Here is a 26,644-nt window from a genome sequence, read left to right on the forward strand (position 1 = left end):
AATTTCCCATTTTTCATAAATACTTAAAATGAATAATTTGTTGAACTCTTTACAATGAATTTTTAAACGTAGCTTAAGAGGATCTGGGCTTTATCATAGCTTCGTTCATTTTCGTAGATTTCAATATATCGTATACTTGAGGTCTTAGCCAGACAATATGGTGTTTTTCGCAACAAATCATTTCTGTGACCTATTGTCTACTTTTCAAAACATTCATCCAAGACTACCCTTTTGTCTCATTGACATAACAATAATATGATACAAGAATAAATAAGTTTGTCATGAATAGCTTAATTCTAGATGCTAATTCTTCACTATCATAAAAGTAGAGGAAAATCTGTGAAACCAGCCATCATGCACTTTCTTGAACCATGTGGCCATGGCCGCCGCCCAGTTTCCCAGACCAGTGTTCCGTGACAAGTGATAGCAGTACAAATATCAGTGGCGTATTTACGATTTTGTTTCGGGAGGGGCTTTGCTAACTTTCGGAAGGGGGAGGGGGCTTTGCCTGGAAATGTGAAAATTCTGCAAGATATTTCATTTACTTTACTATACTAAGTAAGATTTCGGGGGGGGGCTTAAGCCCGGAAGCCACCCCCCTAAATACGCCACTGACAAATATAAAAGTTCATTATTCACATCTATGTATGGTTGGTACTACCTACTCGTAAGATAAAAAAAAAGGCGTTTACTTTATAATTCTTCACATGGATGAAAGTAAATTACTTACTTTACATAATATACTTAAATGGATACCTTGTGTTATATGGATGAGAATATGAGAGTGTTATAGGACTTCTCATGGATGTTAGTACTAAAGAACTTTTATGTATTACCTTACTAGTAGAAGAGAATAGGACGGGAACGGGGGTGCGTGGAGATAATTATAAATAAATAAGATTTTGAGGTGTTGGTAAATCTTTCTAAAGTATAAGACTAATATTATATTGTTAATCTTACAAACACTGGTATTTAGGGACGTAAAGTTTTACTTTTCATACCAGTGAGAAGAAGCGAGTACCACTCATACTGCTTTGTGAATGGTAAAACGAAGCACTCTAAATTGTATTTATTTACTGTGTGGTGAGTTTAATTAAAGAACAAAGATTTTTAGTGTTTGAGAATGTTTAATTATGGTTTCTATGTTTTAAGTGTATGTGTTTTCAATTTATGTCCTAGTGAATCCACAGCTTGCCATTATAACATAACACTATATGAACCAAGATTGACCTGAATAAATCTGATATGCTTTCCAAAACTCCTCCTAGTTTCTGCGGTGATGGATGAGTCGGTGTTGTCTTCACACTAGTTGGTAGTACTTCACTCTTCTCCCATCTTGGTCTAACTGAACTTCTTAATTAAGTATTGGTGATCCAGTTTATAACTAAGTCCAAATACTAAGATCACAGACAAGAGACTGGCTAGACGACGACCATATGATGATGATTTTGACAAGGCGAAAGACCCTTGGTCATTTTCAATTTAAATATTTATATGAGTTCAGTATCTGTTGTGTTATTGTGTTCTGTTCTCTTTGATTTTTGTTTCTTTCTTCCTGGTTTTGAAAGCAAAGGTTTTTATCTGAGTTTCTGCTCACTGTGTATTCGTCAGTCAAAATTTTGACAACTTGTGGATTCAACTAAGAATTCGTTGAGAACACATGAAACTACAGAGTTTGCAGTTTCATAACACTTCCGCATGTTACAAACATATTACAGGTGTACATTTGCATGTTCTTTCTTCTTTACAAATTAAATTCCTTTCTTTTGTTTCATTTAAATGACTATGTTTTTCCTGATTCAAAGTTCGTTGTCCTACGTTTTCGTTCTACAAAGTAGTTACATATTAATATTTTTTAATCAATAAATTAAAGGTATTTCTCAATATATATGATAGAATATTATTTGTACTTTCAGATTCAAGCCGAGATCAGGTTCAGAGTCGTGAGGTAATTATAGGAATTGTAACTCCAATTGACTTACTCAATTATATCACGAATGCAGAAAACACAAAGGAAAACAGTGGAGATGAACACAGCGAAGCAAATTCCTCTGAATCTGACTGAGAGAAAGAAGACTGATAGTAAAATGCATTAATTTGGATACTGAAACTTTTTTTTTTGTTCCTATTAACACTAAGGCATATGTGTCTGGCTTTATTCGCTAAATAAAGTAAAATAAAGAGTCACTGGTTAAGTTTACTTTGTAACTTAACTGTAGTCGCAATTATATGTTTGTACTCTAAAACAAAACGACACTACACAAATATCATATTGCCAATATATGCTTCATATCCAAGGTTCGTGTGTGACTCAGAATTCTGAACTTTCATTCATCTTACGTAGAAACACACTTGGAGGTAGTGAATTAAAACAAATTAGATGTTTCTCAGAATTTCTTACATAAGAATATGAGAAAAGGGAAAATAATCAAGGCATTATATTTTAAATTCATTTTTCTGTTTAGAAAGATTATTAGGTCAGATTAGGACCAAGACATTAAATTAAATCAAATCAACAGACTGCTTGTGGCGTGGTCGTCAAAGTCATGCGGGAAATCACATGGAACTCTGGTACCGCTGGTATGCTTGTGTGAACGTCAATTGTAATAATGCACATTATTGTAAGTTCATCAATGTTTCTGTGGTGGATTTAACTCTCGACTTAATAATTGTGTATTAAATATTCTTGGTTATCTGTTAAATTTTAAAATAATGTTAATTTGGTAAAGAATCAAAAATGATTAATATAATATTTTTTTTCGCTTTTCAAAATTATTGTTAAATATTTTATTAAGAAAATAACAATGAAAACAACTTGAACTAGAAATAAAAAAATCACTGGATGAAGCAACGTTTATTTTAAAATAATAATTGTGTGACAGTTTCTCCAAATAACAGAACATGTTGGCTTCATCAGACACTGTCGTCGATTGTACAAATGTGACTTCATATAAATACAATTCATACACAATATACAGGGTGATCCAAAAGTAGATATACACCCTGCATTGATCTAATATAACATTCTAGTTTATGGGTTTATTTTCTTCGGCTGTCCCGAGCTTAAGGTATAAGTAAAAGAACATTAACAACAAATAATAAAGAAACTAAGTCTACCTGATGGATAACAATAAGAAATGATGTAAAATGCTGAGCTGATCAGTACGGTATTGTATACCTACTTTTGGACCATTCTGTACATAAGTATATGTATGCAATAAGTACCAAACTCGGCAGATTCTTTTCTTGAAACAATATATAACTGCCTGATTATCACAGCAAATACGGACATTCAGAGGATAATATAACAAAATGGATATGAAAACAGCCGAAAACTCTATGACAAAAATTGGGAAGGGGCGAAAGCCCTTCTACTGAAACAGTATGTTACCATCTGCATCGACCGCGGCCAAACTGTTAGGAGTAGCGTCCGTATAAATGGTGAATACTGAAGGAGGAGGATCCCTCCAGATGGGCTCCGGTTGTGGTTTGACATTGTACAAAGTATTAACAAGATATGCGAAGAATCTTATGCGATGCAGCATATGCTAATGGAAATGCTGTCACCGTGTCTGCAGAAGCCAATATGTTCTGTTAGTTAGCGAAACTCTCAGACAGTTATTATTTTAAAATAAACGTTTTTTTCAGTGATTTTTATTCAAGTTATTTAAAATAGCAAAGCTAATTTGAACCAATTAGTAAGAAAAACAAAAAACAGGTTTTTCTGCTTCTTGTTTAAATATTTGAGTTGAGTTGAGTTGATTTTAGTTTAGCGTCCTTTTCGGCAGCGAAGCTATGAGACGTGGACCTACTGATTAACGTGGAATCCGAACCACATGAACTCCCGCCGGGTTTCCCACGCCAAAGGCGCATACGCTAAACGCTTAGCCAAGAGGGAGCTCTTTAAATATCTGAGTTACACTGTCATAGAAAAATGCAAATGTGTTCTCTATTGCGTCCTTGTATACTTTTCTGCAATGCAAATAAGGTTTAAATCGTCCTGAAAACATTTGTATAAATACATCTTTTAGAAGTTTATTAACATTTTTGACTATTTATTTAATTAATAATATTTTTTATTACTAACTCGCATATCCAAATGCACATTCCTGCTATTTATTTTAACTTTACATCATCGTTAATTATATTTATATTTTTCATAAAATATCGTTACTGTACACAGTGTAAAAGTAAGCTTATTTTCCTACTGGTATTTACAGGAATTCTGTTCAGGGATGTTTCATATAAGAAAAAATGTAATATCTTTTCTGTTTTGGTTCTGACCCATTTTACTATTTTCTTTATTTATGTATAATATACCATGTATATTTTCATTCCATATGTAAATGCAGGAATACTTTGTGTGCAATTTTTGTACATTTTGTCTTAAAAATAGTTACATCGTTAAATAAAATTTTACTCTTAAACTAAGAAGTGTAATAGAGATAAAATCTACTTTTAGTTTTATTGCTGATGTTAAGATTCTAACAATCTCAAGTTGAACGAAATAATTATTTGAACAAGTTGATATTTTTTTTCAAATAGAAATAAGTGTTCGAATAATGTAGGAAAAATTTTAACAGTTCTATTTTATACCATTATAAATCCTTGTTAAATGTGAAGATAATTCGAATATTTTAGTTATTTACTTTCTTAAGAATTTCAGTAAGAAAAAAACACAATGACAATAAAAGTTAATATCAGAAATCGTTTTGACCAATGTTTGTATATTCACTTGTATATTCAGTAAATTTTTCACATAATTGTAATGTATTCTAATTTACTTTTATAAAATACAATAAGGTTTGTAAACTCACCACAAGATATTTGTATATTTTTTGTTTATTTTTTTCTGAATTCATGAAACAATTTTTTTTTTAATAAAAATAAATAGTGAAACTAATTTTTAAAATGTTTTGTTGAAACAGTATTGTGGATATCCTTCCTTGAATCAAGGAATAAAACATTATAAGAGCGAAAATTGTAATATCGGCATTTAGAATATTCATCAGTTTCATTTTTATTTAAAATAAATGCATATTTTTATCTTTCTTAAATCTATAACTCATAATTCTCAGAGTGGTTTGAATTAAGCAAATTTTCTTAGAACCAATTCTATGATCTTCTGATTAATTTAGCAGAAGGACAAAGCAGCTTGTAGACAATTGTTCAATCTATTGACAGTGCTACAATATAACATCGGATATAAATCTTTGATAACTTTGTAACAACAAACCGAAATTTTATCAGGAGATGATAGAATTGGCTCTTTATTACCTAAATTTGAGACAAAAGTCTGTCATTGATACAAAAAAAAAAAAAAAAGAGTAACGTTGTAATAGTGTATCTTTATTGTACCTGCACACAAAATCTTTAAATAAAAAATTATGAATATGTTAATATGTAGTCATTAATATCTAAAACTTTGTGTAGTAAGCAGTGGCGTATTTAGGATTTTGTTTCGGGAGGGGGCTATGCACAACATAGGAAAACAGGGTGGCAATTGCCCACTTGAGTTTGAGAATTAAATATATTTTAATCGATTGTCTACTAATAAACTAGGGAAAAACATGAAAGTAGTATGTCGGTGGAGGATCTTACCCCCTTCCCCCAGACAAATCTGTAATGACGCTGCTGCAAACACACGTTAAATATTTGTCATCTCATTTCAACTTAACTGATTTCATTTTAGAAAAAAAAATGATAATATTCAGTTTTATCTCTGTACGTTTTTACCTGAAAGAAAATGTTGAGATAAGTTGAAACTGAGAAAGTAAAAGAAAGAAAGAAAGAAAGTAACTACGAAAAAAAAAGAAACAGAAGAGTAGAGTGGACGAAAGAAAAAAGAAAAGTACGCAGTTCTTACATGGAATTAAATTTGACAAATACAATTCTAACGACCCTAACTCTACAAGTCAGGAGCCGTACGCTAATCATGGCTTAGCGTGGCCTGAGAGTAACTTTACTTTTTATAGACGATGTTTTATTTCTAGTTACAGCCACTATCTTGTACTGAATGGCTTCACTTTTAGTTTCTAGTGCAATAAAAATTTTAACTCGGTCCACCAAGGGTGAGCTTGGTGACCTGAACGATAGTCTTAATAAACACAGAAGAAAGTAAAAAAAAAAAAAGTTTCTTTTTATAATGAGAAGGGTCTTCTTTCTCATTAATACTTGATTGATTTATTTATTTATTTGTAAAACGAGTGCGCAACGGAAATACCAACTAGACAAGAAACTCATAGTTAAAGGAAGAAAAAAAATCCACAACGATTTACATTTCTAACTTCTTGGCAACATTATCGAACAACTAGTAAATTTGACTAAATAATCAATTGGCTATATTAAAAACATCTTATCTAATTCTATAATGTAGAAATAGTATAACCCTGAAATCAAATAGTTATTTATTAAAAGGATCTATTGATGCAACTTCGAAAAGTGTATATAGATACTCATAATTACCTTAAACAGAATTTTATTTGAGTTAAACAGTTGACTAAAGCAAATTATCCATAAAATGCCGATGTTGACGTTTGGATTTATGACGTCCCAGTTCAAAAGAAGTTGAAAACTATCACAGTATGTCGTATCTAGAAGATAAAAAATAACTCCAAAAACTTATATTGAAGTAAAAGTTATCATTCCCAAGTGTAGTTATATTCTGTCTAAATTTCTTTCACACAGTCAAACACATCATAACACTTTCAAATATGATCAGTCAAATTTTAAGCACACGTTACTATAAAAGTAATTAAGTTGAATGAACACTATAAATGATAGGATTCACACTGATACTGATGTAATCACTGATATTCCGCTGGATATTTTATCTTCGCTTTCCTCCCATAACTATTAACTTATACAATTCAGGCCTTGTTAGTCAATGGAATTAGAACTATACAAGTTGCGTTTGATAGAAGTATAAATACCCACAACACTTCAATAGTGGCATATGCAACAATTGAGGGCTCAGTTTACAAACTAGGACTAATCTTGTCTTGTCTTCTTCACCTTTATTGGTGTTCTCGAATTTTTTTGCACCACTAAATAAGAATTGTGCTACAAATGCTGAAAAGAGAAATTTAATTGTTATAAATATTTTTTTTTTCTCACTGGAAGTAATATTTGATATTTAGGTTCTGGGGTTTAGTTCCCTTTTTTCAGAATTATGTTATTTCTTTCCATCTGATCTTAAGATTGTTACCTGGTTACAATTGGTTGCTTAGTTGATTTTAATTTATAAGTATTCCTTGTATTGTTAGCTCTGAATTATATTATCATTTATTTATGTGTATATTTGATTTTTTTTTAATTGATTGTAAAAGACATATGATTATTTTTTTCTTTGAGTTCCTTCTTTCGAGTTTCTATATGTATAAGTTGAGTCCTGAGTGTATGAAGAATTGTATCATAGCTTTGATGGTTTTCCAGTTTTTGATGCCAATACATATTTGTATGAAAATGGCGCATATCCCAGAATGGTATATAATTTTTGAAGTAACTTGGCTCTATGTAGATTTTGAAGTTCACATTCAAATAAGAGGTGATTTAAAGTACCTATTCCTTTATCGCACCAACAGTGGTATGTTTCTTTCCTTTTTATCTATATATATAAAAGAGAACGTACAAATCCTTTGTCCGCTCATCACGCTAATACGGCTGAACCAATTTCTTTTATTTTTGGGGGGTTATTAGGATTTGGACCCTAGATGGTTTTTATCATATCACTTTAATTTTCAATTACCAGTGTCTTGAGATAATTGACCATTCAGGTGTCCATTACGTACAAATCCTTTGTTAGTTCATCATAGGTATAAAAATAAACGTATTTATATGCAACCCGCATGACCGTGTCACTCGGCGGGTTAACATACATGACAGGCGTTATAATGGTTTTTATCATATCACTTGAAAGCGAAAAAGTAAAAATTATCTAAGTAACAAAGTTTATTGCGTTCGGGGGTGACCGCAGCGAAGCGGGGCGGGTTAACATAAATGACATTTGGAATAATTTTGTCGGAGTTAACGCAGGTTGAACAGTAATCGATAGTATAAAATGACTTCTCTTCTTGACCAGAAAACTAAATGTTTAAGAAAAGGTTCTCTGTTGATTTCATGAATCTCCCAGTAAAATTTTCCAGGTAGTGTTGTGCTTTTTTTCTCTCCAATGATTGAATTCAGATTTAACACAGTCTAATATTATATGTTTAAAGTTCTGTGGAGCTAATTTGGTGTTGATAGGTTGACCGCCATGACATGCACTTTTGGCTGCTGTGTCGATGATGCTGGAATGTGGATCTAGGTTAACATGTGCCTTACTGAATGCAAATGTGATTTTATATTTATTTGCCAACATTTTTAAATAAAGATGTTTTATATTTAGTATAAGCCAAGTAGTGCGTTTGTTCCAATGCGTTGTATTGAGAGAGGTTAGTACACTTAATGAGCCTGAGCAGATTATCGATTTTAGTATTTTATTTCGTTTTATTTATAATAAGGCCTGTCGGATAGTGAAAGCTTCTCCCTCGTATATGGATGTGAATTTCGACAATTTATATTTCAGAGTACGTGATCTTGCTGGGATATATATTGCTGCGCCGACTGTAGTATTAGGGAATTTTGAGGGATCTGTATAAATAAATGTAGTATCTTCGTCGGAGTTGAACGGTATTCACCAGGTTATGGCATATGCTGATGATGTTAATTTAATAGGGGATGATAGGAGAACAATAGAAAGAAATGCAGAGATCTTATTAAACGCTTGCAGGGACATGGGTTTAGAAGTAAATGCAGAGAAAACTAAATACATGGAAGTGCGTCGGGCCCGGAATACAGCAAATTATGGATGCGTTAAAATATTAAATAATACTTTTGATAAAGTGGATAGTTTCAAATATCTAGGATCAATATTAACAGAGGAAAATCATATTCACGAAGAAATTAAATGTCGACTAAAAGCAGGGAATTCTTGTTACTATTCGGTTCAAAATCTCTTGTCGTCGCGAATTCCATCGAGGAATTTGAAGCTTAAAATATACAAAACGATAATTATGCCTGTTGTTCTGTATGGCTGCGAAACATGGTCACTTACTCTGAGAGAAGAACATAGACTGAAAGTATTTGAGAACAAGATCCTGAGACGAATATTCGGACCCAAGAGGAACGGGAATGGGGAATGGCGGAAACTTCATAACGAGGAACTACATAGTTTATACGGTTTGCCCAACATTGTTAGGGTCGTTAAGTCTAGGAGGCTTAGGTGGGCGGGTCATGTAGCTAGGATGGAAGAAAGTAGAAACGCTTTCAAAGTCTTGACTGGAAGACCAATCGGAAAACGACCATTAGGAAGACCTAGGCGCAGATGGGAGGACAATATTAAGATGGATCTCGTAGAGATTGGAATACCAAGTAGAAACTGGATGCAGTTAGCTAAGGATAGAAGGCAGTGGAGAGCTTTTGTGAACGCGGCATTGAACCTCCGGGTTTCATAGGCCATAGAGTTAGTTAGTTTTAGTTAGTTAGTATCTTCGTCAAATTGTTGGATGGTTGCTCTCCAGATGTTCTGGTATACTGCTTGTCTTATGTCTTCATGAGAGATTTTGATGTAATTGGGGACGATTAGCTTAATCTGAGTCAGATTTACTTGATAATCCCAAACGAAGCAAGTTAATGAAGGTACTTTCTGTATATGGAAGTTTATGTTTTTTAAATTAATGTAGGCTTGAACATACCATGGTTTGTTCTTGGAATAAGGCGTTCTCCTTTTCTGTATAAGTAGTTCAAGTTGCTGTAATTTGTTAATGATCGGTGAGTTAGATTTCCCAAAATCGTTTAAAATAAATTGATGGGCTTGTTTAGAAATGAATATCTGGATTGGATCGCATCCAATTTCTGTTAATATGGCTCTCTTTGGGCAGAATGAAGGTTGCGATAAAATTATTTTTGCTAAAGATTGTTCCAGTTTGATATAAGAAGAGTTGATGTTATTCAAGAATATACTACCATAAGCTAATTTTGACATGGATCCTTGTTTGAGAATAGTTGCTAAAGTAGAAGGATTTATTCTCCATTTTTGGTGATAAACATCTTAGTAAGTTCTGGTATTTGGTTGATTCTTGTAGTTGTAGTGATTCTTGTAGTTCTGGTATTTGGTTGATTCTTGTAGTAGATGCTGAATGTGATTCTTCCAATTTAATTTCCGATCAAGGATCATGGCTAAATATTTAATTGAACTGTCAGAAGTTATCTTGATGTTTTGAACCTGTATACTGTACTGTGTGTTATGTTAGTCTTCTTGGTGAATATGATGATTTTTTTTTTCAATTGATTTCTAGTCCATCCTGTATCATCCAGTTGTTTATTTTATTTAGATGACGTTTTAATATGAGAAGTCTTTCTCTAATGTTAGAAGTTTGAATGCTTAACAAAACATCATCTGCAAATCCAATCATGTAACAAGGATACCAATTGTTTCTCAGCAAGTCCGAAATGTAAATATCAAAGAGGATTGGGCTTAATTTGCTTCCTTGTAGAAGACCCAGTGATATTTCCCTAGGAGTAGAGTAAGAATTTTTCAATTTGATATATACTTTCCTGTTAATTAGTGAGTTATGTATGATTCTGATCATTTTGCCTGGAATTTTTAGTTGGTGCATTTTTTTTTTTTTTTTTTTTATCGGAATGTCTAGAACAACATTATCATATGCTCCCTGGATATCTAGGGAGATGACCAATAGGGCCTGTCTTAAATAAAATGATTTTTATATATATCTGATATGAGTAGCATTTTTTTTTTATCGGAATGTCTAGAACAACATTATCATATGCTCCCTGGATATCTAGGGAGATGACCAATAGGGCCTGTCTTAAATAAAATGATTTTTATATATATCTGATATGAGTAGCGATAATGCATCATAGATCGAAAAGTTTTTCCTGAATCCTGTGACATTGAAGGGAAAGCGTTGATGATGTTCTATATACCACATAAGTCGATTGAATTATAAATTTTCGAAAATTTTCATTGAGCAGGAGAGTAAGTGCGTTTGCACACGGCAACGATAATATCGGTGGGAGCCCCGATAATATCGGTGTCGGTGTCGGCGTACTTTGCACACGTCGCCGACAATATCGGTGGAAGCCCCGACAATATCGTTGCCGGTGATGAGTGAAGTAAGCGACACACACAAAAAAATCTTCTCCATATATGAAAACAAATAAAAAAATAATAATTGGGAAAATTATTTTTTAAAACAAGGACTACAAAAACTGTTCTGAAGAGGTGTGGAGGACGGTACAAAACTTAGAAAAAATAGCATTACGCCTAAGCATGTTTAGATTTAACAGTGCCGTTTTAAATGGATGCTGTAAACATATTATTTTCGTTTCGATGAGAATTGATGCTGCTGTACATTGCAAACTATATTAGTTTTAATTTTTGTTGGAACACTGTTACATATTGTATGTATATTATTTTGTTTTCCATGCAATTAACATTAATGTCATAGTAGATTAAATGATAAGATTCGAATTAGTAATTCTGTTTTATAGTGCTCCTTACATACACTGGCGCAAATCCCGGGGGGATGAAGGGGACATGTCCCCTTCAATCTTGGAACTGGGGAGATTTGTCCCCCCCAATAATCCGATTTGAAATGTGTTTTTTGGGAGAGAAATCTAATTGTGTCCGATCGCCAGAAAGGAAAGTGCGATGAAATTAATGTCCACTCAGAATAAGCCTCAAATCTGTCCGCCTCCCAATGTTGAAAACAACTCTGCTCCCCTGATCCTCCACAGCATTGTTTCTCGACTACAGAAATAGTTTGAACATCGCTATATATATAATATGGGAATGATCTTACCCCCCCCCCCTCCAATGTTGAAGACAGATTTGCGCTGTTGCATACATACCTGTCGTTTCTCGTTTCTTTTTCTCCATGAACTCAAAATCCTGGGCAAGTCTTGCATAAACTTTTCGCCATGCTTTTTGCTTTTCAATTCTGTTCTTGAAAGAGTCTGTTATCTTATCCCATATGCAAGGTCTACATTCCACAAGTTCAATAAGGGTTAAAATATCGAATGGAAAAATTCCTGCCATCTCTAAAAATCTAAGCAAAACTAGAAAGATACGAATGCAATAAAACACAATCTTTTCATTCAGTCACTGTAGCTAAACTGCAGATTCCTATCAGGGGGCCGATCTCGGTACAAAGGGGAGAGGGAAAACTTGGATACATAGCTTTGGTCTTTGTTTTCAATTGCCATTCCACAAATTATTTTTAAAAAGGGGGGATTTGGGATAGTTTTGGAAATGAGAGAAAAAATCTGCAACAAGTAAAGCATGAAGTCACATCCCTATTGTTGAGATCACAATCAAGAAAATGCCAAATGAGTAACTTGTCCTTGGAGCTTTGGAAAGAGTGTTTGATTGTGCTGGTTTCGTTTCAAAATAATAATAATTCTACTTTGACTTGTCAACAAATATTCTATTCAATCATTGCTTATTGAGTGGAACCGGGAAAAGCAATTTGCACACAATTCTGATGAAAATAAAAGTAATAATAATCAGGATTTTTTCCATATGCTTATGTTCACAGTGTATCAAACTTTGAAAATTACACTTAAATTAATTTCCAGAATGTATTAAAATTTAAAAGCATTAATAGATTAAAAAATATACCATCGAAGAGTGTGTGTGTGAGAGAGAGAAAGAAAGAACAAAAATAAAAAAGGAGTGGAAATAATCAAGAAATTGGTTATCTAAATTTCCTATATTCTATTTGGTAATAGCTATTTAGAGGGAAACCAGTACTCTTCAGACTTCCCACATTTTATATTTATTTAATATAGGGAATTAGCTACTCCAAAACAGAGACTGTAAAAAAATAATAAGCTGTTCCGAAGTTGTTTACAGGACAAGATAATAATAATAATAATAATAATAATAATAATAATAATAATAATAATAATAATAATAATAATAATAATAATATACAATTGTAATAGAAAAAATGGAAACAACAAAATTCCAAAGACAAGAAACGAAACAAAAATACACAGCGCCTTGTCACTCACTCTCTTCATCTAATCCGCTGGCCGGCCGACATTATCGGTGGCGTGTGCATCCAATCATAAGAAAACATTGCCCCCGACAAAATCAGTGTCGGCGGTACCGCCGACAGTATCGGGGGCTCGGCCGACAGCATCTGCATGTCGGAGGATCGGCCGATAATATCGGTGGCGTGTGCAAGCTACGATTTGAATACATTGAAGTCGATTCCACCGCCGACATTATCGGTGGTTCCACCGATATTATCGTTGCCGTGTGCAAACGCACTAAAGCTATCGGCCGAAAATTATTAGTCATGTTGAAAGGTTGTTTGGATTTTGGGATTGGGGTTAGAAGTATTTTTTTTTTCCATTGCAAAAGAATATTACCAGAGTTCCACGTATTATTATAATAATTGAGTAAGATTTGAAGACCAGAAGGTGGAAGTTGTTTGTAGTGTGAAAATCCAATGCCGTCCATTCCAGAAGATGTATTTTTAAGGATAATTTCCAGTTCTGTCATAGTAAAGTCGTTGTCTAATCTTGGATTGGGATTGGTGAATAAGTATGATCCTAAAAGTACTCTGTCGTTGTTGACTGAGCAAGGCGTTAGTTTGCGATGGAAAGTCTCAATCCAACAAAGATCGTATGATGTAGGTAAGCTTTCATTGTTTTTATGATTGTTTCTAAATTTCTTCCAAAAGTTCAAAATTTTATACGTTGATGTTCGTTCCGAGAGGGTGTTGCAGAAATGTTGCCAATGTTGCCGTTTGGTTTTATTGATGATAATTTTTGATTGAGCTTTCTGTTGTTGATAGTTGAAGAAATTTGAGGGAGTTTTGGTTGATATAAACAATTTAAAAGCAGATATACATTTATTGATAATTGTTGGCATTCAGTGTTCCACCATACTGGTTTGCTAGATGATCGTTGCTTTTTGCTATTATTTCTGTTCTGCGTCTGTTTAATTTTTGAAGATAAAGCCGAGGAGGTAGTTTTGAACAATTTGAAAATATCCTGGTCTTTGGTAAGATGAAGTGCTTTGTTCTGGATCATGTTTCTGTAGTCTATCCAATTAATATCCTTTGCTACATGTTGTAGCTAAGGAACATCCTTTTGGGCCCGATTTCTTGGACTTTGGGACCCGGGTCAAATTTACATCACCGGTGTGTTCAGTGCAACCACCCACGTTCAAAAACTCCATGCTTCATTGGTCAATTGAAGGGACCCGAAGCTATACTTTCGGGACTCGATATCTGGGGATAATAGACCTCGGGCTCGATTTGTGACGTGACTGCTGTGCTCAGGGGACCACGGCATTTCCATTGCCACCTCTCACGCCCAAGAACTACATATTTCGTTGATGAATAGAAGGGACCCAAGCTCGAAACTAGGGATGGGTACGAGTGAGCTAAATACTCGACTCGACTCGAATCGAATTCGAGTCGAGTCAAAAGGTAATTTTCTCGAGCTGAGTTCCGAGCCGAGTCATTGCTTTTAGGATGAGTGTTGAGTTCAAGAACATGAGTTTGATAAATGGCTCGCTCGTTCAGCTCGTTCAGCTCGTTTTAACTCGTTTTGAAATCATGGCCTGATTAGACTGGAAAGCGAAAGCCATCAGAAATGTAAGCGGTAATGTGGAATAATTTTAGTGTTGCTCACGAGAGGGGACACTGCTGCATTTCGTCTCGTCTCGATAACGATACGACAATAGATTTTTGTAACGAGACAGCCTCAAATATCGTGAGCACAAATATAAGTATATACTGCAGTTCTTACCATCCAGGCTGAAACCTACACGGTCGAATTTTTGAGCCCAACGAGAGGGGGTACTGATGTCAACCGACTCGGCTCGATTCAACTGAGCGAACAGCTCGAGCCGGCTTGGTTGGGATCAGCTGTTGGTTCAGCGCACTTCTGAGTTCTGCTCGACAGTGAATGCGCTGTGAGGAGCCAAACCGCTTGAACCGTTGACAACCCCAAACACGGGCCGAGTAGTTTTGAATATGTTTGGTCGGAGCCTTATAACTTTTAACAATTTTTGGTTCGAGCCCAAATACTTGCGCCTCCGGAACTCAAACCCAGAACCTCGTGAAAGATGTCCTTGCTTCCTAGACTTTACGACTAGTGAGGTCTGCAGTCAATTAGTTTTTAATATTCAGATACAAAGTGCCTATCTTTCATGTTTATACACGGTGTTCTTATAATAATAATAATAATAATAATAATAATAATAATAATAATAATAATAATAATAATAATAATAATAATAATAATAATAATAATAATTTGTTGTTGTTGTTGTAGTATCATTGATAATAATTATATTGTCTATGTAGGATGCTTGAAGAGAGCACTTGAAACTACACACAGGATTTGGCTCCATTTGGCTCGACTCGACTCGAAACTCGACCTGAATTCGAGTCGAGTTGAATTAATTTTTTCGAGCCGAGTTTTGGAGATGAGCTAACATGTATGTTTCGAGTCGAGTCGAGTTTCAAAGAAAACTTGCTCGAACTCGCTCGTGCCCATTCCTACTCGAAACTTCGAGGTCCTATTTCTGGGGCCCGTTTTCTGACAACACCATTGTGCTCAGGAAACCGTTATTTATCGCCACCACTCGCGTCCAACAGCTCCATGTCTAACACGCTTAAGAGAATCAGCTCCATGTTCTTTAGATGTTATGGATTGCACATCACATTATTGAATACATAAATTATAGATGAGATTACATTTTCGAGTTAATAACTTAAAATGTATTTTTGAGGCTTTTTTATTGTCTTATTGATTTTTCAATAAACAAGGCTACGGGTTGGGCAGGGCCTCCTTCCCCTAGTGGCCCGCCTTTGGTAGCACTGCGGAAACGTTAGTTACGCCACTGGTTACTATGAACGAGAACGCAGTTTTGACTTAGTTATAACTAATAGAGCAATATCTTCAGTGATTTTACAGAGGGCAGGGACCACCCGGAATTTTCCGGGTATTCGGGCGGCCCAGTCCGCCTCTGCCTTAAAATATAAATTTATACTATAACGCTACATTGCACTGACTGTTAGTAGCACAGCCACTTCAAGTCGACTGACTCTTCTACACTACAGCCAGTGATGCCAATTCCTTCAGAGCCGTTTTCCCTTCACAAGCTTCAGAATTTCCCTTTTCCGGACAAAATTTCCCTTCATCCAAATCGTTCAAGTACTGTATTTAGTAAACGCATTTTTAATCGTTTTCGCTTCCACCCCAATCTTATAACCACATACAAGCAGATACCTGACAGCCTTCCTTTGAGCTTACGCAGAATTTGAACTTGATTTGTTGTTTACGTATCTATGGCGTCACGATAGAGGAGGGGAAAGGATATGGAAAGGTGTAGGCCAGGACCTATGTTAAAAGTGCAATCTCTGCATTTGCCTGGTGTCACTGAGGAGAAACCCTATAAATACCTCGGTCAGGACGGGCAACCTAAATAAATCATAAAAAATATAAAATAAATATTATGTAAATTAATTTTTATCCTAGATATCATGATAGATTTTAATATTAATGTAACCTAAGGTACAAAGAAAATATTAAGTATATATTTGGTATGTACTTACTTAAGAACAGCACTCCCATATTTACTGAAACGAATACGAACAGTTACAAAGAAAACTCTAGCTGCTACTCTCTTTGGCTATACACAAGGAATGCTCGTAAGCACAATACAAACTAAATCAAAGTTTAGAGATGCGAAATTCTTAAGAATTTATAATTGCATGCACAGTCACGAGAAAATTTGTAAACTTACACAAACGCACATACACAAATGACCCAGTATTCGCCCATATATACATATTTACATTCACGACATGCAGATTTTCTTCTCTTCACAATTAATTTTCTGGTTGGAAAAACATCTGATTGCGAAAACCAAACTGTTATAATAGTTGGAGCGATAATTTAATTGAGAAATATTTCATCTTATTGCACTGCATTTAATTCAACAATGGGAAGATTAATTTTGATAAAAGATTTTAAAAAAGCATTGTTGTAATATTTCGAATTTAATTGAATATGTTGATCGATGAGTAATGTTGATAAATATTAACGAATGCAAAGCAAGATAACTTGTGAGAATTTGTGTGAAATATGTGCAACGGATTATGTTTGGAACAAATAGGATGTTGAATTTATACTGAATTTAATGAGATTAATCAGATACGTAAATACATTCAATCTATAAATGATTGAAGAGAGGTTCAAATTTCCCTGCAATATTGAGAGATTACAAGCAATTTCCCTTTTTCCCTTTTCTCTAAAATTTACTCTAAATTTCCCTGCGCCAAGGGAAATTTCCCTTCAATTGGCATCACTGACTACAGCCCTTCTTGTCTTGCTTCTATCAAAGGGAAATTCCCGATTTAGCTGACAACGTAAGCTGAATATCTGAATCACTACTGATGTAATTGTTAAATTTAGCTATGATTTCACCAGTTGCTAGGCGCTGTTGAGGGGTTCTTTCTTCCTTTTTTACCAAACAAGGAAAAGTAAAAGAGTCCAGTATAATCTTACGTGTTAGCCGAAACTAACAACTCACTGTCAAACGTATAGGAATATACATATGAAAAGAACAAATTGCCCGGAATTTTTTTATACGAGGATTCGCCAGAAAGTTTTAAAAACGAATAAAACACATCCACGTGTTAGTATAACTTATTGTTGCTGAGTATCATAAGAAAGGGAAGCTACAGGTAAATGCTCTGGTGATAATGTCATTATAGTAAATCATAGTACTTCATTAAGGATGTAGTAGAGAAATTTATTACGGCAAAACAAAATTGAAGACAAAAACAACAGACAACTTTTGTTTAAATGACATCTCCTATTATTCTAAAATGTAGATATTTTGGACATGCTCTACCCGTTTTAAACTAGGAATGTCCATTTCCAGAAATCACATTTTCCCTTATTCCGTTTCCGTTTTCCGGAAAAATTTCCGTCTTCCGTTTCCAATTTTCCGGTTTCCGGAAAAATATTTTCCGTTTTTCCAGAAAATATGCCCATCCCTATTTTAAACTCCACGAGCCGCCACTGAAACTTAATTGTTTTTATAAAAAAGAAAAGAAGGAGTGCAGACGAAGTAGTAGAAGATCAAATTTTCATGCTACATCAAAAATATGTCTCCTAAACAAGTATAATTTATGAAAGTATGCAAATATATATCGTTACAAAGTTCTGGTAGAGAGGGTCCGAACCCAGTGGAACCCCGCATAGATGCTCCTCTGCAATAGACAATATAGTGGTCGATGTTATTAATGATATACTTACTATTGTATTGTACATGTTGTTTCGACATTCTCGTTTCACTTATAAGATTACGTGCTACAGCTTATACAGGGTGTTTCAAAACAACACCGACAACGTTTGGAAGGTGATTCCTGACACCAAGATAAGACAAAAAGTATAGACCAACCTGGGTGCATAAATGCTTCCTTTCGGAGTTACAGGTTGCCGAAAACATGAAAAATGTTATAATAATAATAATAATAATAATAATAATAATAATAATAATAATAATAATAATAATAATAATAATAATAATAATAATAATAATAATAATAATAATAATAAGTTGTAGTAGTATCATTGATAATAGACTAATTATATTGTCTATGTAGGCAGCTTTGCCAGGTCTACAGATTTTTCATAGCAATACTGAAAATAAGAATATTTGGTATGATGTACAGATTTTCTTTTGGGTTTATGAGTATGTCGTTCAGTTCAATACATGTGTTAAGGTTCCAATCGAAACGTTGCTAAAATGAGGAACAAGCTGAATGAAGCTAATAAAGCACTAACGTTAGAAGTTGGTGCGCTAAGAAACACTAACGATTGCACTAGAAGAGATCATTAGTGCTTTTGAATTTGACGCAATGAAAAATTCCCCATAAATTTCTTATGTGAGTTTCGTGACATGTAATTGGCCATAATACACTAACACTGAAGCACTAACGAAACTGTTAGTGCTTTCTAGAAGCATTAACGACGCACTAACGCATGGTACTATTTTTTTGTTAGTGCTTGAAGTGGCACCAAATTCACGCTGACCGCCAAAGATATTTTACTTGTAGCACCTACATTGATGAAGCACTAACGTTGGGAGTTTGTGCAGTAAGAAGCACTAACGATGCGCTAACGATTGCATTAGAAGAGATCATTAGTGCTTTTGAATTTGGCGGAAATTTGATACAATAAAAAATTCGCCATAAATTTCTTATGTGAGTTTCGTGACATGTAATTGGATATAACTACATTAATAGTGAAACACTAACGAAACTGTTAGTGTTTTCTAGAAGCACTAACAAATGGCACTAATTTTTTCGTTATTGCTTGAAGTGGGGCGCCAAGTTCACGCTGACCCCAAAGGTATTTTAATTGTAGCACCTATACTAATAAAGCACTAACGTTAGGTGTTGATGCACTAAGAAGCACTAACCATGCACTAACGATTGCACTAGAAGAGATCATCAGTGTTTTTGAATTTGACAGAAATTTGATGCAATGAAAAATTCGCCATAAAGTTCTTATGTGAGTTTCGTGACATGTAATTGGCCATAACTACACTAATGGTGATCCGCTTGCAATCCAAACGTTTCAATTAGAGTCATAACAAGTTCTTATTTATTATTAAAGAAAGTTATTATGTGTGATTTCTTAATGACGATGTAATGTATAAGGTGTCAAGTAATGATTTATGGTGTACGCAGGAGTGTTTTCAAAATCCGAAACGGTCAAAGTATGAAATACGTGTTCGACGTTTTGGTAATGGTGAGTTTGCTTAGTTAATCACCCTTTTCTACCCAATCGGATTAATCAGATGGTGAGAAAGAAGGTATGAAAATGAGAGGAGCTAACAGATACATGTAAACTGGTGTTTGCATGGGAATGTTAAAAATGAAGATTAATAAGGAAATAATAACATTTTCGAACTTGAAGCAATTGTAGAATAGGGGCTTAAAGGGTCGGAACTTAACCCAATGAATTTCGTCTTTTCCAAAGACTGATCACTATCAGTGACTTTTTTATTACATTGACATATGAAATGCTTCCAGTTTGAATAAATTTATTGGGATCATTTCTCCATCAACTACTTATATCAACAGGATATTTTTTGTGCATAAGTTTCTAGTTGGATCAAAATATCCAATATATTTCAATCCAGTGGCGTATTTTGTGTGAGTTTCAAGTTTCTGAGAACTGTACGCATTTAGAAACATTCACTAAATTCTTTGCACGCAGTCTGTCTCTTTTCCTTAAGAGATCTTTGATATGACAACGCAGCAGAAACCACTTGTTTAGTGACACTCGTGTAGTTATGAGCGCATTCCCCTTCGCTCCACCTCCACCAACAGAGTACTAACGGGCTGCCAGGTAACACCAGTTGCCTCTAGAATAATCGGTTTCTTGGGTGTAAGCAAAGACTAAAGGAAATTATTCGAGTAATGACAGTGCCTGTTGGAGGTCTCTGTGAATTGTCTCGGACATCGTGAGCCTTGTTCCATAGCGCTTTGCGTCAACGTAACGCAAACTGTTTTTCACAGTATTTTGCTATAATTCGCACAGTTGTTATAATTATTTGTTTCATTATTTGCGTTTCGTTGCGAAGGCTCTTACAAATCGAGGCTCCATCGTTGGTTAGTCACCTATTTCAGCGTTCTTTATTACTTGCGTGACCGCCATTTACTCTGGTGAATAGGTTTACCACCTACCTAAAGCAAAATGTAGGGATACTTCATGCAGCAAATGAAGGTAGAAATCTACGATCGTTTTTCCATAATACTGATAAAATAATATGTCTTTCTAGTGAATAGAAAATCATATTTATCTACGTGACAAAAGGAAAGTGTGTTGTAAGGTTTTCTCTTATTTTGAAGACTGTAAAATAAAGTGAACACTAAACTCCAATAATAATAATAATAATAATAATAATAATAATAATAATAATAATAATAATAATAATAATAATAATAATAATAATAATAATAATAATAATAATAATGTACTGGTGTTATAAAGATTAGTGGTAGCTCAAGCTATCAAACCGGTATATACCACTGTTTCAATCAAAAATTTTCTTGTAGGTCTTATATTTGGAGAACTATATATACATAGATAATGTATCCAAACCCAAAGTATCAGTTAATTCAATATGATGTCCTTATTCCGTAAAAAATACGAAAACTCAATTTAGGGGCAGTTCAAAAATTGTGTGCCCCCTGGTCCAAAACCTAATTGTTGGCCAAGATCGCAATCTTTTGATGCATTGTTTTGGATCATTCCTAAAATTCTTGGCCAAAATCACAATCTTTTGATCCATTTTTTGATCATTCGTAAAATTCTTGTTTAGTGATATTTTTATTTATCTACATGCACACAAAGTACATACACACATATGATATATGTGTTAGTGTATTTTTAATATGTTAATTAATAATAAGTAATCTTCAATTCAGAACTTTCATTCCTTAAGCGATTAAGTAATTACTATTATTTCAAACACATGTTGTAGCCAAACCATATTTTTGATTTTAAATATAAACATTAAACATATTCTTCAGCTTCATAAATCAATATTGAGAAATTCGCAAAGAAAGCTACTTTTGAATTTCTATTAAATTTCACAAAATATTTTTACCGCAAGAGTCGAAATTAAAATGCTATTTGTGTGGTCACATACAGAATAAAACTACAAAAGTCTACAAGTTACTGGAAATTAATGCTGTCATCCATTTCGAACTTTTTAAAAGCATATAATTTCTAATGTATTGGAATTTCATTTCTTATCGATAGTGTAAAACGTTGTAAATAGTTAGACGTCTATAAACTTCCACAACTATTCTCCAAATGGATTTACATACAACCAAAAGTAGTTTTCTCAACTTTAACAAAAATTCCAAAATAAGCCTCTTGAAAGCAGCTCTTATTTGTAAAAGAATACATAATGATCGCTTTTGGCTGTTGCAATGGTCTTTCAAAGCAGCTTAATAAACGTTCAGCGTAACATAGGAACAAAATCTGCTTCTCTTATAAGAAAAAAGAAAAGCTTGATAGGGTGACAGTAGGGGGCACGGAATTCTACTTCGCCTCGGGCGCCGAAATCTCTAGCTACGGTTCCGCTTACATAACCAGGGGTGCCCACAAAGGGGGGGCTATGACGCAAACTGCGTCATTGAAATATTTAGGGGGTTAAAAATCTATATAAATATGTTTGAGGGGGTGTAAAAATTAATCGAAAAGATTTTTTTCATGGAAGAACACCTATGGATAGACAATTGGGAGGGGGGGGTGCGTCATGGACATAAGGGGAAGGGGGCACCACTGACATAACCATTAAAAAAGAAAGCACAATGCAGTCAAAAATACAATGAGCGGTGGGAGAATGATCAAAGGGTGGTTGAAATGAAGCAGTAAGGGGTTATTCTTTGCTTGTTGCCGTGCATGTGATTGCAACTTATCATTAAAGTCTGGAAATGCCGATTTAAGAAAGCATGTTAATTTAAAAACACATTAAAAGTAAAAATTCAGTGGCTAAGCAACGCACTATCTTTGAAATGACACCAAACACATCCAAATTAAAAATAGACGATAGTGTGAAATCTGCAGAAGTACACTCATGTCTAAAATGATTGTCGCATATCTATAACTGTCTTCTTGTAAGAATATAAATTGATAATGATTTTGCGGGGTACTTTTAATACTGATACTACGTGTATAATCGGGAAATGCATATTTATGGTAAATTTCATAGGAAAAGAATTATAAACACGAAAATTAGAATGAGTAAAACAAAATGTTGCTAAATGGATAAGAAAGTTTTATTTTCGTTTTATTGTTCTTATTTATTGCTCTTTTGACATGAAATTTACCACATACATGTCTTTGCCGATTATACATATACTAACATTATAAGAAATACCGGGCGAATTCGTTATCAAATTATATTCCTAGAACAACATATTTATAGACATGCGACTATAATTTTGGACATGAGTGTATATATAGCAAGTATCATTTGCGAACACGATTTACCATTAACATATCCCTAAACTTATTCAGGCTGTATGTCCGGATTCGGAAATCGCGAGAAGATAGAATGCGGTAGAACTGAAGCAATCGCAATTTTTTAAAAAATGAAACTGAACATGATAGCTTTAAGAACTTAATTGCGACTTTAAATTTTCTCTCATTGTCGACGAGTCTACAGGGTTCCAATACCGCTTCCGGTTCAAAAGTTCTACTATTCTAAAATCCGGGTTGCATTGTATATTGGACACCCTGTACAATTCCCTATCTCTATTTTCCCCCTCTTGGCTCAACTTTGAGTTGTATCTGTGTAGTAAGATCCTACAAATAAACAAATATACAGATTAATACTAAAAAGCATGTTTATTTTCAAGTCGGTGGAAATATGACAATTTCTCAAGAATTTAGTTCATATTCACATTTGATACATACTTCCGCTATCTATTTTGTAGAATAAATTCGAATATTCGAAATGGACAATAACATAAACATATTTAGCATACGAAACTAATTAATTAGACAATTGGATACTTTTCCTGATATAATGCTGATTATGGTTTTATTCCGCAGTTTCCGTTTCTTCTCCTTCAGGTGGTTTTTCTGCTTCCCCCTCTGCAGCTGGTTCGCCACCTTCTTTATTATCCCCTTCACCACCTTTTGTTTCTTCAGCATCTTCTGGTTTTTCAGTTTCTGGTTCTTCTTCCTCTATGTTTTCATCAAAATCTTCATCAAAAGTAAATTGCATAGCTTCCTCTTCTTCTTCCTCTTCACCCTCTTCTTCTTCTTCCGGTTCTTCTTCCTCCAGTTGAGGTTCTTCTTCCATTTCCGCTTCCATTTCTTCTTGTAGTCTTCGCTGTTCTTCTGCAAGTCTTGCCTCTTCAGCTAATCTCTCTTCCTCTAATTTCTTGGCCAGCAATGCAGCTCGCTTAATATTTAACTCCTCATCTGTAAGGAACATTCTGTAAGTTAAATCCTTGAGCCCTTCATACCATGTCACACTTCGCTTTCTCTCTTCAACTTTCTCTATTTCTTCTCCTTCCACTTCTTCTGCACCTTCTACTTTTTCTCTCTCTTCTTCTGGTAATACTTCAGGTAATAATATGCTAGGTACTCTGCTAACAGGCTCCATGTGCTTTTTCAAATTCTCCCATTTGCTATAGTACTTTGTACTACTGAGATCTTTACAATAATATTCGGACATATGAGAAATCTCATTGGGCTTATGGCTAAAGAGAAATGACAGCGACTCATCATACATTCGGTATTGATGAAATATCTTTTTCCCAAAAGCTGTAAATCGGATAAGCATATTTATAGTTCCAACTTCTTCATCTTCTTCATTATGCAAGTGAAAGTCAGCTTTTATTTTTTCAGTTGCCGATATGTTGGAACGATTGTTAGTGGCGCGTTTTAGGACTTTCATAATGAGTCTTCCAATATTTATTTGCACAATTCCAACGAGTCTGACACCTATACATTTAAACCTCCTGAACACACATACAAGTAACTTGCTTTTCATTTCATTATTCATAGCCAGTTTCAGTTCTTTTGGATCCATTATGAATAAAACAGATCTGCCGTTTCTTAAGGATATTTCCAGATCAACTGCATTACTAAATTGGGAATACTTCCAAAAGTCCTGTTGAGCAATTTCTAATGGAGGATAGTCCATAAAGGCGACAGCTACACAAATAGGTGGGGGGTGAGGTATATTGTGAATAAACAATTCTGGAATCGTATCAGTTTTCAAAACAATTTTGTCAACGATAAATTCTAGTAAATAAATTTCTTCATTTTGCCATTTTGGTATTCTTATCAATGTCTCAACTTCTTCAGATAACCCAGGTGTTATAGTAGAGGGCGATTCCAAAATGGATTCAACTGTTGGTCTTCTTTCTTCTTCTTCTTCTTCCTCACCTTCGCCTTCACCTTCTCCCTCACTTTCTTCACCCTCTTCCCCTTCTTCCCCTTCTTCTTCTTCTTCTTCTCCTTCTCCTTCCTGACCTTCCTCTTCAGTTTCTCCTTCTTCCGCGACAGCTGGTTCAGTTTCTCCTTCTTCACCTTCCATTATGACAACGTAGGAAAGAAAAGAAATTTCAATTTCTATTGGTCAAAATGAATTAGTATAATAAGTAGATCTCAGGATATTGTTAAATACATATTCATACTCATAACCATGTTCTACAAAAGTTAATAAGCTTTCAATTCGTTGCGATAGTTAAACTAAATGAAAATACTCACAAATTTCCTTCATTTGTCACGAACCTGGGTTATTTTGGCATTACAATAATGATTTGATATATAATATTTATTATATAAACTTATTCACATTATAAATTTACCCTTGCTTATACTTTGTAAACAATATGCAAGTTTCGTATGCTTCCTATATAAATTAATTTTGAGCTTCAAATGTTTCTTGACAAAGAAACAAAACAATAAAGAAATAAACGGATTTACTTTCGCATTGTTCGAGGAAGAGAACGAAACATAACTACGCTACATAGACACAAATAGATATTGATAAATCCATTAAGACGTCAAGTATATGGATAAACCAAATAGAGATTTCTTAAAATATAGTACTCGGTTTTTCACGAAGATCTCAATATATTGCAAATTGATCTGTGGGGCGAATATGACAGTAGTTGTATCAATTATATGTCATACTTAGAAACAAGATCTCAGTTTTATACATTATGTAAATACAGTATACATCGACGGCTTAGTGTCATAGGAACGTAGCTACAAAATGTTAGTTTTTCAGAATCGCGAAAAGATAATATTTTTTCGTATTTTAATTTTTGATAATCCAAAATGCTTTTTATTTGATCAACCATATTTTGCAAGGAAGTTGACTTATAATCATTTCACAGAAATAAACATTCGAGTTCTGATAATGTCAGAAATGTTCGTAACTTAAAAAAAAAAAAAAAGTACATACGTTCCTTTGACACTAAGTCTGTGGCTATTTGAGAATGCGTTTTCGAAGCGTTACCCCCCGTGGCTAGTCAGTAATTTTACTTTCGCCAGAGTTATGAATCCTACTGAAAGTCAGTCAGGCTTTCCAGTTTTTTTTTTTTTTTTTTGCCAGGTCCAGGTCTATAATGGCAGAGTTCCAATACTCTGTACAAAGCATCTTCCAAGCAGCTGGTTTTTTTCTAAAATCCCCTTGCCTAGCAACATGTCTTCTATTTTTTTTTCCTTTCTTTAGACATCTTTTAAACAGCAGGTGGTCTATTGTTCCGAAACGCACCAAATACGCTCAAGCTAAGTTTTCTTTGCATTTTTATTGCTTTCGCGTTTGCAGGGCGTTATGATTAGCCATCCACATTTAAATACATGGTCAGCGTATTCCAAGCGTACGCTTGAGCAAAAAAAAAAAAAAAACGCTTTGCGAACGCTTCATTTAGCCGTCTACTAAGCCGTTAATATCTGCCAGAGATGGAATGAGTCAGTTTGTCCTGACTCAAGATTTGTGAGTGGGTCAGTGGGAAATGGGTCAACAGCACAAGACCCATTCTGACCCACCAAC

At 34.3% G+C, this 26,644-nt stretch overlaps 2 protein-coding genes across 3 annotated transcripts in view; one reads left to right on the forward strand and one right to left on the reverse strand.

The window, feature by feature from the left end:
- The window catches only part of Cbs (Cystathionine beta-synthase), a 42,784-nt gene extending 37,384 nt beyond the window's left edge, over positions 1 to 5,400 (forward strand). For both annotated transcript variants that reach the window (XM_081730119.1, XM_081730118.1), the window contains exon 11: positions 1,917 to 5,400. In XM_081730119.1, the coding sequence (XP_081586245.1) occupies positions 1,917 to 2,065 (149 nt within the window). In that variant the 3' untranslated portion in view covers positions 2,066 to 5,400. The remainder of the gene's footprint in view (positions 1 to 1,916) is intronic.
- Positions 5,401 to 23,444: 18,044 nt separating this feature from the next.
- Positions 23,445 to 25,517, reverse strand: LOC145663922 (uncharacterized). Its single transcript, XM_081730120.1, has one exon. The coding sequence runs from the start codon at positions 25,175 to 25,177 to the stop codon at positions 23,669 to 23,671; it is 1,509 nt and encodes a 502-aa protein (XP_081586246.1). The 5' UTR covers positions 25,178 to 25,517; the 3' UTR covers positions 23,445 to 23,668.
- Positions 25,518 to 26,644: the final 1,127 nt, after the last annotated feature.

The sequence above is a fragment of the Thermobia domestica genome, chromosome 11 (assembly GCF_964235325.1).
Source record: "Thermobia domestica chromosome 11, izTheDome1.hap1.1, whole genome shotgun sequence".
Classification (NCBI taxonomy): Eukaryota; Metazoa; Arthropoda; class Insecta; order Zygentoma; family Lepismatidae; genus Thermobia; species Thermobia domestica.

Bases quoted from the DNA above. Each gene is read 5' to 3' on its own strand.
- LOC145663922 (XM_081730120.1), bottom strand. From the start codon at position 25,177: ATGGAAGGTGAAGAAGGAGAAACTGAACCAGCTGTCGCGGAAGAAGGA.